Source organism: Poromitra crassiceps (genome assembly GCF_964638095.1).
Source record: "Poromitra crassiceps genome assembly, chromosome: 7".
In the NCBI taxonomy this organism is placed as follows: domain Eukaryota; kingdom Metazoa; phylum Chordata; class Actinopteri; order Beryciformes; family Melamphaidae; genus Poromitra; species Poromitra crassiceps.
Genome location: NC_139628.1, coordinates 48,617,417 through 48,634,216, shown reverse-complemented (window position 1 = coordinate 48,634,216; position 16,800 = coordinate 48,617,417). Strand labels below are relative to the sequence as shown.

The 16,800-nt window shown below is 42.5% G+C and overlaps 2 protein-coding genes across 2 annotated transcripts; both read right to left on the bottom strand.

The window, feature by feature from the left end:
* Nucleotides 1-3,816: 3,816 nt before the first annotated feature.
* LOC310779675 (olfactory receptor 52K2-like) lies at nucleotides 3,817-7,920 on the bottom strand (the record flags this gene model as incomplete). The annotated part of the gene is made up of 3 exons (XM_083640176.1): nucleotides 3,817-4,190; nucleotides 6,265-6,491; nucleotides 7,544-7,920. The coding sequence occupies 3 exons, from the start codon at nucleotides 7,918-7,920 to the stop codon at nucleotides 3,817-3,819; spliced, it is 978 nt and encodes a 325-aa protein (XP_083496302.1).
* A 2,624-nt stretch (nucleotides 7,921-10,544) lies between these two features.
* Nucleotides 10,545-13,291, bottom strand: LOC310779674 (olfactory receptor 2F1-like; the record flags this gene model as incomplete). Its single annotated transcript, XM_083640175.1, has 3 exons — nucleotides 10,545-10,909; nucleotides 11,646-11,872; nucleotides 12,915-13,291. The coding sequence occupies 3 exons, from the start codon at nucleotides 13,289-13,291 to the stop codon at nucleotides 10,545-10,547; spliced, it is 969 nt and encodes a 322-aa protein (XP_083496301.1).
* Nucleotides 13,292-16,800: the final 3,509 nt, after the last annotated feature.

Here is a 16,800-nt window from a genome sequence, read left to right as displayed (position 1 = left end):
AAATCCGACAATGCACTTTCTCGGTTCCCCAGCAGCGCACCCGCCAAGTTCGAAGTCTATCAGACCAACGGTTCTGGAGATACGCAAAGGCCATGTTCTGATTGGTCAAATTGCACAAAATCCGATACTGTACTTTCTTTGGTCACCAGCTGCGCATCCGGCAAGTTCAAAGACGATCGGATCAATGGTTCTGGAAATATGCAAAAGGCTGCTCCTGTTTCGTCAAATTGCATGGGTTCCCAGCAGCGCACCCGCCAAGTTTGAAGTCAATCGGACAAACGGTTCTCGAGATATACCACTTTTTGTGTTGCCAGTAGGAGACGCTATGTATATGCGCATGTCCCAATTGCGCGAGATTCGGCACTGCACTCCGACGGGTGCCCAGCAGCGCACTCCCCAAGTTTGTAGTTGATCGGACGAACAGCTCTCGAGATAAATGAATAAAGTTTTTCTGATTCTGATTTTGTGTTACCTTAAGGTTGCGCTATGGCTATGCCAAATTGCATGAAATTCGGCACTGCACTCCAAGCTCAGCTTCCAAGCAGGGCACACCCCAATTTGAAGTCAATCGGATGAACGGTTCTCAAGCATTGACTGTATAATAAGTAGCATGACATCACCCATTGGCTTTGGAGTCATGGTTTGAAGCCACTTTTCAGTTGAATTCTGGGTCATTTTGATGCGCGCCATGGCCCCTATCGTTGCATCGGCGCAGTTTCTAGGCCGAGCGGCAGGCGCAGATCAAAGCAGTGGGCGTGGAAAGGCGCACTTGATATCGTGGTGCTGGCGCTAGATGCAGCCCAAAGCATTACAACCACGCCTTTTAGGCGTAAAATTATGCACCGTCATGCTCATTGGATAAGTGCAATAAACGAATCGCACGCTTGCCTTTTTAGCTCCAATTCCAGTGATCCCGCAAAACCAGACGAAAGCCAAACGCTCTGCCCCCCCCCCCCCCCTCCCTTCATCCAGCCTGTCTGTCTGCATTATAGGCTATTATTCCATATTATTATGCTTCTCAAACCAATCTAACTGCAGTTTCAATACTGCAAGCATGTAAATACGCTACACTATAGCAAGATCAAAGTGAAAATAATGTTCTATGCATCAGTTAGAAAAATATAGCCTATTAGATTGGTGAAAGTTTGTCCAGAAAGATATCATTTTCTCTCGCCTGCTGCAGGAAGGATGATGCACATAAATATACCCTACATTATGTCAAGTCATTGCATAAATGTGTTTTTATTGTAAAACTAAATGTGAAATAGGGCCAAGTTATTGGACGGACATCACAATATAGCAGATGCCATTAGAAGCGCGTTCCGAAGCGCGTTCCGCTGTTACTTCTCTAAATCACGTTAACTCGACAAGGGGTATATATATGCCCAGGAGGACATATATGTTTCACATAGGGTGGTGTTTTCATTTCGAGGTTTTATTTGGTCCAATATTGAAATGTTGACAATGGCAGGCTGTGTTACCATTACACATTAATTTAGAACTACCTTTTATATCTATTTTGGCTCATTTGGTGGCTATTTAGTAGCGAAATGAAGAAACACAATGCATGCTGGGAACTCAGAGAGAGAGAGAGAGAAGGGTGACAGAGAAGAAGCAGTGAAGGCAAAGAATAGGCCTGCTTTTGAAAAGCGCAAAGCGCTAAATGTAGGCCAGCTCCCAAGATATGACTAGGCTGGTATTTAGCGCCGACACGCCCACTTTGGGACTGCGCCACGCCCATTCGGCCTAAAGCGCATTTGGCAGCCTAAAGCCTATTGCTATCTTGCCGAAACAGGCGCAAGGCACGTTTTTTTGCGGTTAAGGCCCGTAATAGCGCCGATGGCCTGTGGGAGAATAGAGCCCCATGTCTGCAATCTGAATCCAGAAGTGCCATATTTGGACAAAGTGGAGCTGGAGAGGAATGAAGGTGGGTCTGGGTCCGACTGATCCGCCTCACTGAACCTGACCGCCATACAGAGCCAAAGTCGAGGTTACTTCCTGCTTCAGCATGCGCACCAAGAGATTTAATCCGCCATTTATTTTCACATAGGCATTTCATAAAATGCGTAGGCTATAGAAATAGTTTTACGTGGTGAAACTAAGCGATTCCACTACATTTAGAATCAGGAGAGACCATAGAACATTTCACTCAGACCAACAAGAAAACTGCTGCCAAAGAAAACTACTGCTGCCAGGCACTGCACTGCCCTGGCAGCAGTGAGGTACTGCTGCACTGCCCTGGCAGCAGTGAGGTACTGGCCAAACCAAATGAGTAACAACTGTACCATTACATTACATTACATTACATTACGTCATTTAGCAGACGCTTTTGTCCAAAGCGACTTACAATATCACAATTTGTCAACAGTACAGAAAACCACTATGCAACACAATCAATGACAGCTAAGATATTTTGATAGACTAGCACCATGTAGGAAGTAGTTTGAGAAGGAATAAGTAACATGTAGCATTAGTAGTTTATTTTTTTATTTTATTTATTTTATTAAAAGATGTTAGTTCAAGAAGGGCCCAGGTGTAGCCTGTACCACCACCACCACCACCCACTTTAATCAGTATCAATGCATCAATCAGAACAAAACATATTTTGATTCATATTGTGATATAGCCTACTGTATACTGTATGTCTGACGAGAAATCACGGGAATCAATTGATGAGAAGAATAATGGTTAACAAAAAGCACAATAGTTGTACAGAGCATATATATGTAAGGGTTAATGCACGACGAGGTGTCCATTATCGGGAAGCATTATCGCGGAAGCAACCGGACCGGTCCTCGGCTAGCGCCTCGGACTGGTTCACGCTTCTCGCGTCGTCCCTTAAAACGTGATAATGGACACCTCCAAGTGCATTAACCCGCTTATACCATGGTCACTTGCCAAAGAAACAAAACAAGACCATTCATTTAAATTTCCATGCATTTTGCAATCAAAATGTAGTTTTCATAACCTTGAATATGAGTTGAGAACCGGCAAGACAAAAGAGTCCCCTCGGCTGCTCAATATTAGGCTATCATTGGATAAAATGGCCGCTTAGTGCCTGCTGCACCTGGCACAATTCTAGAGTCAAGCTAACTAATAATTTGACCAATTGTAGCCTATGTAACAACATACAAAATAAAACGGCAATGTCTAAGAATGCAACGCCATGTACCTGGGTCGTTTAAACTCGCATTCCAGGGAATTGCGTTAACGTCTGCGGGTCTTATAAGACGTAAATGGCGCGAGGCAGGAGTAGAGTGAAAACTATCTGCTTTCAGTATGTTGGAGCCGGTATGTTTTGTACAAGGACGTCTCTCAGTGTGTTGTGCCGCAGGGCGCAGCTCGCCCCCGCTCAGCTTGCACGCGCGCGTCACTTAATGGCTTCTGTCAGGGGAGGGAAATCTCCTAAACGAAAATCAAAATTGTAAATAAGAGTTATTTTTGATAAACTGAGCACACAGGGGTGATTTAAATAGTTACTTTGACCGACTAAATTTTTTTCTCGACTTAGAAAAGTGCCATATTAACCCTTAACGGGGGTATAGAGCTCAGCATGCTCTCTTGATAACTCTGTTGAAACTATGGCGCATTGATATGAATGGTGAACAGACCATTTGGCTGAACGACTTTACCAACTGTACATTATCACTTTTTAATGGACACCTTGCAGCCAATCAGAATCGAGTATTTACCCAGACCATGGTATAAATATATATATATATATATATATATATATATATATATATATATATATATATATATATATATAAATTTATTTATTTATTTATATATTTTTTACACATGTACAATATATAATCATCTGAAGGGATTGACCCGCTGTTTGCGTGAGATTTGTGTGATGAACTGCTTGATGATGGTTGTGCGTAGCTCTCTAGTGACCAGACCATAGATGATGGGGTTGATGGCCGGTGGAACAATCATACACAAGAGGCTAAAGAACTTCCTGATGTTCCGGGAAACTGAGGGGAACCTGTAGCTCACAATTATGATTGCGGCGGAAAATTCATATAGTATATACACAACAAGGTGTGTCGCACACGTTTGAAAGGCCTTGCTACGGACACCATTTTCACGACTGCCTTGTTTTATGCAGGCATGCAGGATTCTGACGTAGGAAAATGCGATGATGACGAAGGTGCCTGTGCTCACACACCAGGACATGCACAAGCCTAGAAAAAGAAAGGGAGAAATACACAATTAGCTTTTCACTTACAATTTGTGTAAGTTTCCCATCACTCATTCATCTAATTCAGCCCCCGTTAACACTTCTGATAACTCTTTCTAATGACTTGCGGAATATCCGTGCAGTGATGTGTGTGACCAGTGGAGGCTGAGCAGCGCTGCACTTCATCGCAAGTTCGCCTATTAATTTCCCCTAATTACAGAATTAAAAAATCCATCACCGTCACCCACAGGGGTGCTCTTTACACTCACTCACTCACTCACTCACTGTCACACACACACACACACACACACACACACACACACACACACACACACACCCCCACCCACCCACACACACACACACACACACACACACACACACACACACACACACACACACACACACACACACACACACACACACACAGACTTTGCATTCTTATTATAGGATGTACAATGAAAATAGTTTGTTTTTACACAAAACTCATGTAACTCAAACAGCAGAGGAAACAGCTGAAAGGTACATTTTCCTATGAATTATTTCAGGTGTGAAGCAGTAATGTGATGGTGATGATAGCAGGGAGGCATCATTAAAATAGTTGTAGTTTAGCTGTGTTGTGAAATAGTTCATATCATGGCCCCTATCGTTGCATCGGCCTAGTTTCTACGCCGAGCGCCTGGCGCAGTGGGCGTGGACCAGCGCACTTGATATCTTGGTCTTGGCGCTAGACGCAGCCTAAAGCATTACAACCACGCCTTTTAAGCGTAAAATTATGCACCGTCATGCTCATTGGATAAGTGCAATAAACGAATCGCACGCTTGCCTTTTAAGCTCCAATTCCAGTGGTCCAGCAAAACCAGACAGAAGCCAAGCGCTCTGCCCCCCCCCCCTCCCTTCATCCAGTCTGTCTGTCTCCATATAGGCTATTATTCCATATTATTATGCTTCTCAAACCAATCTAACTGCAATTTAAATACTGCAAGCATGTAAATACGCTACACTATAGCAAGATCAAAGTGAAAAGAATGTTCTAAAGGCATCAGCTAGAAAAATATAGCCTATCCCTATATGATGAGATTAATTTTATATTGGTGAAAGTTTGTCCAGAACGATATCGTTTTCTCTCCCCTGCTGCAGGTAGAATGATGCACATAAATATACCCTACATTATGTAAAGTCATTGCATAAATGTGTTTTTATTGTAAAACTAAATGTGAAGTAGGGCCAAGTTATTGGAGCGGACATCACAGTATAGCACATGACATTAGAAGCGCGTTCCAAAGCGCGTTCCGCTAACACTTATCTAAATCACGTTAAATCGACAAGGGATATATATAGGCCCAGGAGGACATACTGTATATGTTTCACTTAGGGTGGTGTTTTAATGTCGATGTTTTATTTGGTCCAATATTGAAATGTTCTACAATTGCAGGCTGTGTTACCATTACACATTATTTTAGATCGACCTTTTATATCTATTTCGCCTCATTTGGTTGCTATTTAGTAGCGAAATGGAGTACCCAATTGCATGCTGGGACATTCACAGGCAGTGAACTTACAACTGCTATTTCCTATAGGACGTGTGTTGTGTCTGTCTGAGCGAGGGAGTCAGAGAGAGACAGTCGTATTGTGCCTGTCAGACTGAGGAGAGAGGGAGAGAGTGACACAGAGAAGGGTGACAGAGGAGAGAGCCAGAGGGGAGGGAGAGAGCCAGAGGGGAGTGCTCCGCGCAACTGGCGCACTCTGAATAGGCCTGGTTTTCAGAAGCGCAAAGCGCTAAATTTACGCCAGGTGGGAAGATAGCAGTACGCCGAGATTTAAGGCCGACACGCCCACTCTGGCCCATTCTGGGACTGCGCCACGCCCATTCGGCCTAAAGCGCATTTGGCAGCGTAAAGCCATATTGATATCTTCCCGAAACAGGCGCAAGGCACGTTTTTTTGCGTTTAAGGCCCGTTTTAGCGCCGAAGGCCTGTGGGAGAATAGGGCCCCATAATTATCACTCAGGTCGTATGTGATAGTAGTAGCTATATCTGTCTCTATAGCCTCTGATCATTATTCCACTTTAGGAAACTGACCATAAATGTTGTTTATGGGCGTGGGCCCACAGGCCAGGTTGAGGATGGAGCGGTTGCTGCAGTAGACGTGCTTGATGGTGGTGCCACACAGGGGCGTGCCCACGTTGAGGGCAAAGAGCACAGCGATGCAAAGAAAAGCAACCAGCCAGGCCAGGGCACAGCAGAAGAGCAGGCGCGCCGACGTCATGATGGCATGGTACCTCAGTGGCTCACACACAGCCATGTACCTGCAGAGGGAGAGGAGAGGATCCCCACAATAACCTCCCCATCTCCAAACTGCTGCAAGACAGCCTTGTTTTCAGCTTGACCACCATGCGTTTTGAGTTGATCCAACAGGTTGTGATAGGGATTCAACAGCCCAAACATCATAGAATTATCCATTTTCGATTTAAAGGATACGGTTGGTGTTTTTATAAACATGTCTTATTGTCAATAAATCATGGGAAAATAACAAAATCAACAATGTGTTTGCTCTTCTCCCATTTCTTTCTGACACCCCCCATTGTTCATACCCTATACAAACCAGAAGTCATTGGCTCAAATTCTTCATTATGCCCGGGACGATTTTCTGTGCTACAGAACTGCTTTGCTGAGATAGAACATGTGTTCGGTCGGCTTATTGAGTTGTCTGGGGAGAAAGGCGGTATCAGCCGGTGCATCACAGTGAATTCAATATGCTGCAGAGCAACGTACGGCATGGCTCTGTGACAGATTGTTTTGTGTTTAATTGTTTTTTGTCCTAGCAAAAAAAAAAAAAAAAAAATCATTGTTGATTTTGTTACTTTCATAGGATTTGTTGGCGTAATAAAACACCCTTATCATTTAAGTTATAACATGAAAATCAACCAAATTAGGAGGTTGATATGTCAGTTGACAGGTAGATCCTGAAGGTTACTTTGAACTAAAACACTAGCCATTTGGAAACAACAGTAAAGAAAAATATGAGGAAGAGGACATCTGAGTCTACATTTAGTTAACAATACTAATAATAAATAAAATTAATTAATTAATTAATTAAATTAAACAATTAATTAAAATAAAAAATAAAAATCCTTCTCAAACCTACTAATGCTACATGTTACTTATTCCTTCTCGAACTACTTCCTGCATGGTGCTACTCTAGTCTATCAAAATATCTTAGCTGTCATTGATTGTGTCGCATAGTTGTTTTCTGTGCTGTTGACAAAATGTGATATTGTAAGTGCTTTGAACAAAAGCGTCTGCTAAATGACCTAATGTAAATCGGTGAGCACAACGTGCTCGTGCATTCTTCTGATACCTGTCATAGGCCATTGCCGCAAGAATAGTCTGCACTGCCACACCGTACGTGTGCACGGAGAAGGCCTGGGCGATGGCCGTGATGTAGGGGATCCTCTTCTGCCCCGTTAAGAAATGCATCATGAGGCGGATTAGAACGGCCGTGCTGCCCAGCAGGTCGGCGGCGGCTAAGTTACAGATCATCACGTACATGGGTTTGTGCAGGACCCTGGTGGACACGATGATGCTCACCACCACCCCGTTCCCCAGCAGCACCACCGTGTAGTTGAGCAGAGCCAGGAAGAAAAGTAAAGAGCCCTGGCCTGGTGGAACATGGAAGCCCTCCAGCTCAAACACAATAGGCTGTTTGAGAGGAGTTAACATGGTGATGTTCTCCATCCAAAACCAGCAGAGCTCTGGAATACAAAATACAGGAGATCATAAAACACACACACACACACACACACACACACACACGCACACTTTTTTGCTTTGTTTTATTGTATCTTTATTTTTATTATATATCCTATTTTCTTATAATTTCTCTATGCTTATATTTCCCTGACTGAATGTGAGCAACTGCAGCATTACCCACTTTCCCCTCAATAAAGTATTTCAGATTCTGATATTGTTATGTCACATATGATTATAAAGTCTAAGAAGTCTAGTAATATCAGTGATATGACAAAGTATTTCCTGTAAATAAGTACATTATTCAAACAAACTTTTAGAAAGGAGAATTATGGTTAGTTCAATAGCGCCCACCTTGCCTCTTTCAGCTCATTCAGTTCTTAGTCGTCTCCTTGTTGTCTCTTCAGTTACCTATATCACTAGTTTTGTAGGAGTGATTTTATCATCAGGGGGAAGCATTTAAATTTACATCAGATAATGGATGATTTAACTTTGTCATCAATATGAGGTTGAGAACAGGCTAAAATTATTTGTAGATCACAGACAGAAAACAACACTATGCTTCACAAGGCCAAGAGCAATACATGTATCATAAAATAAAATACAAACGTACACATCATCATACACCAACACATTAGCCCTGTTCCAAACCGGTCCCTATTCCAGAAATAGTGGACTATATAGTGTGTTGGCAATTTTGTACTAGTGTCCGAATTCTCAACTGTTAATTTGATTCACTATAGTTCACTATAACACCCACAATGCACTGCAATTTCTAGTGAACAGAGAATGTACCCTATTTTCTCCCATATTGAATGCAGCAATACCCTCAGTAAAATGAAAGGTGTTGGAGGAAAGCTGCGGGTGAGTTGTGCTGCTGTCTGAGCAAGTTGTGGTGAACTTGAGAAGTGTCTCCTTTTATCTCTCTCCCCCCCTCTCCCTCTCCCTCTCCCTCTCCCTCTCTATCTCCCTCTCCCTCTCTCTCTCTCTCCGTCTCTCTCTCCCTCTCCCTCTCCCTCTCTTTCGACAGTGTACTGTACAGACACTGCACTTTCTCGGGTTCCCAGCAGTGCACCCGCCAAGTTTGAAGTCGATCAGACAAACGGTTCTCGAGATATACCACTTTTTGTGTTGTAGGAGACGCTATGTATATGCGCATGTCCCAATTGCGCAAGATTCGGCACTGCACTCCGCACTCTGCCCGCCCAGCAGCGCACTCCTCAAGTTTGTAGTTGATCGGACGAACAGTCATCCAGATAAAACACTTTTTGTGTTGCCTGTAGGTGGCGCTATGCCAAAATCAGAATCAGAAAAACTTAATTGATTCCCTGAGGGGAATTGAGTATCATGACTCAATTTCCCCTCGGGGATCAATAACGTTTTTCTGATTCTGATTTTGTGTTACCTTAAGGTTGCGCTATGGCTATGCCAAATTGCATGAAATTCGGCACTGCACTCTATCAGCTTCCAAGCAGGGCACACCCCCGATGAACGGTTCTCAAGCATTGACTGTATAATAAGTAGCATGACATCACCCATTGGTTTTGGAGTCATGGTTTGAAGCCACTTTTCAGTTGAATTCTGGGTCATTTTGATGGAATTTTTGTCTGCAATCTGAATCCAGAAGTGCCATATTTGGACAAAGTGGAGCTGGAGAGGAATGAAGGTGGGTCTGGGTCCGACTGATCCGCCTCACTGAACCTGACCGCCATAGAGACCCAAAGTCGAGGTTACTTCCTGCTTCAGCATGCGCACCAAGAGATTTAATCCGCCATTTATTTTCCCATAGACATTTCCTAAAATGCTTATAAAAATAGTTTTACGTGGTGAAACTAAGCGATTCCACTATATTTAGAATCAGGAGAGACCATAGAACATTTCACTCAGACCAAAAAGAAAACTGCTGCCAAAGAAAACTACTGCTGCCAGGCACTGCACTGCCCTGGCCGCAGTGAGGTACTGCTGCACTGCCCTGAAAGCAGTGAGGTACTGGCCAAACCAAATGAGTAACAACTGTACTGTAGGCTACCATTACATTACATTACATTAGGTCATTTAGCAGACGCTTTTGTCCAAAGCGACTTACAATATCACAATTTGTCAACAGTACAGAAAACCACTATGCAACACAATCAATGACAGCTAAGATATTTTGATAGACTAGCACCATGTAGGAAGTAGTTTGAGAAGGAATAAGTAACATGTAGCATTAGTAGTTTTTCTTTATTTTTTATTAAAAGATGTTAGTTCAAGAAGGGCCCAGGTGTAGCCTGTACCACCACCACCACCACCCACTTTAATCAGTATCAATGCATCAATCAGAACAAAACATATTTTGATTCATATTGTGATATAGCCTACTGTATACTGTATAAGTCTGACGAGAAATCACGGGAATCAATTGATGAGAAGAATAATGGTTAACAAAAAGCACAATAGTTGTACAGAGCATAATATATATATATATATATATAAATATATAAATATATATATATATATATATATATATATATATATATATATATATATATATATATATATATATATATATATATATATATATATTTTTTTTTTTTTTTTTTTATATTTTTTTACACATGTACAATATATAATCATCTGAAGGGATTGACCCGCTGTTTGGGTGTGATGAACTGCTTGATGATGCTTGTGCGTAGCTCTCTAGTGACCAGACCATAGATGATGGGGTTGATGGCCGGTGGAACAATGATAAACAAAAGGCTAAAAAACTTCCTGATGTTCTGGGAAACTGAGGGGAACCTGTAGCTAACAATTATGATTGCGGTGGAAATTTCATATAGTATATACACAACAAGGTGTGTCGCACACGTTTGAAAGGCTTTGCTACGGACACCATTTTCACGACTGCCTTGTTTTATGCAGGCATGCAGGATTCTGACGTAGGAAAATGCGATGATGACGAAGGTGCCTGTGCTCACACACCAGGACATGCACAAGCCTAGAAAAAGAAAGGGAGAAATACACAATTAGCTTTTCACTTACAATTTGTGTAAGTTTCCCATCACTCATTCATCTAATTCAGCCCCCGTTAACACTTCTGATAACTCTTTCTAATGACTTGCGGAATATCCGTGCAGTGATGTGTGTGACCAGTGGAGGCTGAGCAGCGCTGCACTTGATCGCAAGTTCGCCTATTAATTGGCCCTAATTACAGAATTAAAAAATCCGGCTCCATCACCGTCACCCACAGGGGTACACTCACTCACTCACTCACTCACTCACTCACTCACTCACTCACTCACTCACTCACTCTCACTCACTCACTGTCACACACACACACACACACACACACACACACACACACACACACACACACACACACACACACACACACACACACACACACACACACACACACATACACACACACAGACTTTGCATTCTTATTATAGGATGTACAATGAAAATAGTTTGTTTTTACACAAAACTCATGTAACTCAAACAGCAGAGGAAACAGCTGAAAGGTACATTTTCCTATGAATTATTTCAGGTGTGAAGCAGTAATGCGATGGTGATGATAGCAAGGACGGAGGCATCATTAAAATAGTTGTAGTTTAGCTGTGTTGTGAAATAGTTCATATCATATCTTCAGTGAATATCACTCAGGTTGTATGTGATAGTAGCTATATCTGTCTCTATAGCCTCTGATCACTATTTCACTTTAGGAAACTGACCATAAATGTTGTTTATGGGCGTGGGCCGACAGGCCAGGTTGAGGATGGAGCGGTTGCTGGTGTAGATGTGCTTGAGGGTGGTGCCACACAGGGGCGTGCCCACGTTGAGGGCAAAGAGCACAGCGATGCAAAGAAAAGCAACCAGCCAGGCCAGGGCACAGCAGAAGAGCAGGCGCGCCGACGTCATGATGGCATGGTACCTCAGTGGCTCACACACAGCCATGTACCTGCAGAGGGAGAGGAGAGGATCCCCACAATAACCTCCCCATCTCCAAACTGCTGCAAGACAGCCTGTTTTCAGCTTGACCACCATGCGTTTTGAGTTGATCCAACAGGTTGTGATAGGGATTCAACAGCCCAAACATCACAAAATTATCCATTCGATTTAAAGGATACGGTTGGTGTTTTTATAAACATTTCTTATTGTCAATAAATCATGGGAAAATAACAAAATCAACAATGTGTTTGCTCTTCTCCCATTTCTTTCTGACACCCCCCATGTTCATACCCTATACAAACCAGAAGTCATTGGCTCAAATTCTTCATTATGCCCGGAACGATTTTCTGTGCTCCAGAACTGCTTTGCTGAGATAGAACATGTGTTCGGTCGGCTTATTGAGTTGTCTGGGGAGAAAGGCGGTATCAGCCGGTGCATCACAGTGAATTCAATATGCTGCAGAGCAACGTACGGCATTTCTCTGTGACAGATCCTTTTGTGTTTAATTGTTTTTTGTCCTAGCAAAAATAAAAAAAATAAAATTCATTGTTGATTTTGTTACTTTCATAGGACTTGTTGGCGTAATAAAACACCCTTATCATTTAAGTTATAACATGAAAATCAACCAAATTAGGAGGTTGATATGTCAGTTGACAGGTAGATCCTGAAGGTTACTTTGAACTAAAACACTAGCCATTTGGAAACAACAGTAAAGAAAAAGATGAGGAAGAGGACATCTGAGTCTACATTTATTTACCAATACTAATAATAAATAAAATTAATTAATTAAATTAAAAAAATAATTAAAATTAAAATAAAAAATAAAAACCCTTCTCAAACCTACTAATGCTACATGTTACTTATTCCTTCTCAAACTACTTCCTACATGGTGCTAGTCTATCAAAATATCTTAGCTGTCATTGATTGTGTTGCATAGTGGTTTTCTGTACTGTTGACAAAATGTGATATTGTAAGTGCTTTGAACAAAAGCGTCTGCTAAATGACCTAATGTAAATCGGTGAGCACAACGTGCTCGTGCATTCTTCTGATACCTGTCATAGGCCATTGCCGCAAGAATAGTCTGCACTGCCACACCGTACGTGTGCACGGAGAAGGCCTGGGCGATGGCCGTGATGTAGGGGATCCTCTTCTGCCCCGTTAAGAAATGCATCATGAGGCGGATTAGAACGGCCGTGCTGCCCAGCAGGTCGGCGGCGGCTAAGTTACAGATCATCACGTACATGGGTTTGTGCAGGACCCTGGTGGACACGATGATGCTCACCACCACCCCGTTCCCCAGCAGCACCACCGTGTAGTTGAGCAGAGCCAGGAAGAAAAGTAAAGAGCCCTGGCCTGGTGGAACATGGAAGCCCTCCAGCTCAAACACAATAGGCTGTTTGAGAGGCGTTAACATGGTGATGTTCTCCATCCAAAACCAGCAGAGCTCTGTAATACAAAATACAGGAGATAATAAAAAAAGCCTTGCTTCTCATAATAATAATTAATTAATTAATGTGTCACTGCTGTTCATATATCACCTAAGAGGATATTTGCTCAACCTGTAATGGACTATGTATAGAGTTTCATAAGTATATGATATGACATGACATGACATGACATGACATGACATAACATGATATGATATGATGATATGATATGATATGCCCGTTTTTTTTGCCTATGACGTTACATTGCTTTCCTTCAATACCCTTTATCTTCCTTTGTAAATGTAAAAATAGTTAATTAGCTCACAGTAGCTACAATACATCCGACAACGACAGCGTCTCATTTCAATTAAAATTCAACATTTCATTTAACGAATTACACAGAAAACTAAACCCAGAATCCACTGTTATAAATGCAGCAATACCGTCAGTAATGTGTTGGAGAAAAGCTGACGCTGTGCTCTGCTGCTGTCGGCTAGTCTGAGCAAGTTGTGGTGAACTTGAGAAAGTGTGTCTCCTCTTATAGGTTGAGGCGATGTCTCGTCATAGATGCTGGGTTAGCTGGCTCAGCCTGGCTGGGGGCGTGGTCAGGGTGGGGTAAATCCCCCGTTCTATCCATTCAGCAAAGTTAGAATTTAGCTGCTAGCCCAGCCCAGGCAGACACAATCAGGGATTTAACCACCGCAGTAAACGCACATCTGAGCAGACGTCTTGTGTTCTGCTCTAAAACCCCCAAACCTGTAGTTTAGAGCCGCAGCACCGTCCTTTGGTGAGTCAGCCCATTGAGATATATCGCCGGTTTTACCCCACTCGCGCGCCAGCCGTTTAACATTTTGTGGGCGTTCTCACAAAATGCGATATTTTGCCTGACGATAACCCTAACCCTAACCCTAAACGCCAAATATCGATATTGCAAAAAAATAAAAAATATTGCTGGCCATGCCAGGCCACCGGGCTACTATAAACTTTAGTTCCAAGGCCAGCAGTAAACAAACGGTAGCATATTTAAATTTTGTTTTAACAGTAACAGTTTTGTCATAACAGTAATTTACAAATTCCCCAGTTACTGAATGGGCTGCACAAGGTTTGTGCAAGTGAAGTGAAGTTGCATTGTTCAAAAACTACCTAAGTACAGTAGTCCACACACACATCCAGTTAAGGTGGACTGTAAGTAGACTGTAACAAACAGTTCAGTTTGTCAGGTGCATAATCAACTATGACATGACTTTATGAAAGTTGTTGGTCTGTCTACTTGACAATGTTGCTGCAATAAAATGGTTGAAGTCAGATGTACAGACTGGAAAATTGTTCTTATATAAACCAGATGTTGACAAAGTTTTCCTTTGGGGACATCATTTGCAGTTGAAAAAAGTAAGAAATCGCAATAATATCGCAATATTCAATATATCGCAATATTCAATATATCACAATATCGGCGATATCGCAATACTATCGTATGGTGACTCAAGTATCGTTTTAGTATCGTATCGTGAGCATCTGGTGATTCCCACCCCTACTAGACACGGTCCAGATCAGTGTTATTGTCACCAGCAATGGGGATATAAGGAACATAGGGAGTTGCAATAATTGAGGTGGCAGGAAAGAAACGTTAAAAACTTTCTTCAGGTCATGGAAGGAGAGGAAAGGCTGGCTTTTGGCTATTCTTCTAAGATGGCAGAAACTGGCGGTGTTGGGGGAAACTACTTTAAAATTGTAGTTTACCAAACTAATAGCTATATCACAATGAAAAGTACTACCAATCAATTTTCTTCTCAAACTAAAAATACTCCCAAAAAGTTTTAATTGTTAGATTTAGCCATGCCACAATAAAGGCTTTTTAACTTTTCTACCTGAAACAGAGTGGCCTTGGATTTTCTTCAAGTTTTTCCTGTATTCTACTCTTTTTTTTTTTTTTTTTTTTTTTTTTTACTTCTACTTGAACTTTTTTCTCATACTCCCAAAAAGTAGTTCAACTACATCACAGGAAATCTTCCACATCTGACTGGAATCTCATTTTGTGTATGGAGGTACATACAACTGACACGGAGTAAAGTGTAAGTGTGTTTGATTTCAGCACTAGGGCAGGCCAATCTCATTTAGGCATAGCCTGGGTAAACCCAGCCGCCACGTGACCTGCTCTCAGACCTGCTCTCAGTCACTACGGAGAAATCGATCACAATAGCTGGAGGGCCAGACCCTTGTGACTAGTGAGCAGAGTCTGTCTGAGAGCAGGTCACGTGGGGGCTGGGTTTACCCAGGCTAATTTAGGCAGCCCAAGGATGTGGGCTGGCGGAGTTCAAACGTTGGCACATTCTAAATCCCATAGCCTTTTCCCCTTAAGAACCAACATGGCGGCTGTTACCTCCGGCTTGGTCGGGCGTCCATACAGGCACGATTGGCTGTGCCTGCGGGTGGGAAGCCGGATTGGGGGTATGTGTCCTGGTCGCTGCACTAGCGCCTCCTCTGGTCAGTCGGGGCGCCTGGTCGGGGTGGAACGGAACTGGTAGAAATAGTGTGATCCTCCTACGTGCTACATCCTACCAGCGAAGCTTCCCCTGTCAGGTGAAAAGAAGCGGCTGTGTCGGAGGTGCTAGTCATGGCTCTCCCCAGATCGGCAGATTGAGAAAATGGGGGACAATCAGAAGAAAAGAAAAAGAAAAAAATAACCAATATGGCGGCGATTTCTGGTTAAGCCTACAAAAATACGTCATCCCTGCGGTACACTATTAACTACCTAAATGACCAAAAATGAGTTCACTACTGGACAAGCTACTGAGATTTGAATGAGTTAAACTACCACACAACTACTTCAAATTGTAGTTAAACTACTGCCCAACACTGGTGGAAACTGGGTGTAATTATGTTTTTGTAAGTTCAGCGTCTGAATAAAATAAAAATAAATAGACCAAGATTGTTGGAAAAAGGTTTGACAGAAGCAGCGACTAACAACTAACTCTGACTTACTCTCGTTAAGCGGGTGGAAATGACTTGCCATCCAACTTCAATGGCTGGGTTTCCCAAAAGCTTCTTTGCGCTAAGAAGCTAATTTAACCCTTCTTAAGGCCCCCTTAAGAAGCAAACGCGTTTCCCAATTGCTTCTTTACGAAGGCATGCGTTTCCCAAAAGCTTCTTAGCGCTAAGAAGCTTCTTTGACCCTTCTTAAGGCTCCCGTAAGAAGCCAACGAAGCCAACGTGTTTCCCGATTGCTTCTTAGCCTAAAATTATCTTCCAATTATCTTCCGTTAAGAAGGCTGCGTTTCCCAAAAGCTTCTTAGCGCTAAGATGATCTTTCGTTAAGAAGGTTTTGTAAGAAGGGTCTGGGGCATTCTTAACACCTTCTTAATGACAAAACACTGGCAGATCCAGCCACGTCAGGCAAAAGGAGATACTTGTGTCCACTGTTCCTCTTGTGTTTTTCCCTTTTTCCTTTCTTTCATGCACCCTTTAATGTTTAAAATTGGGGAACACTTGAAAATCTCCCCTCTATGTATGG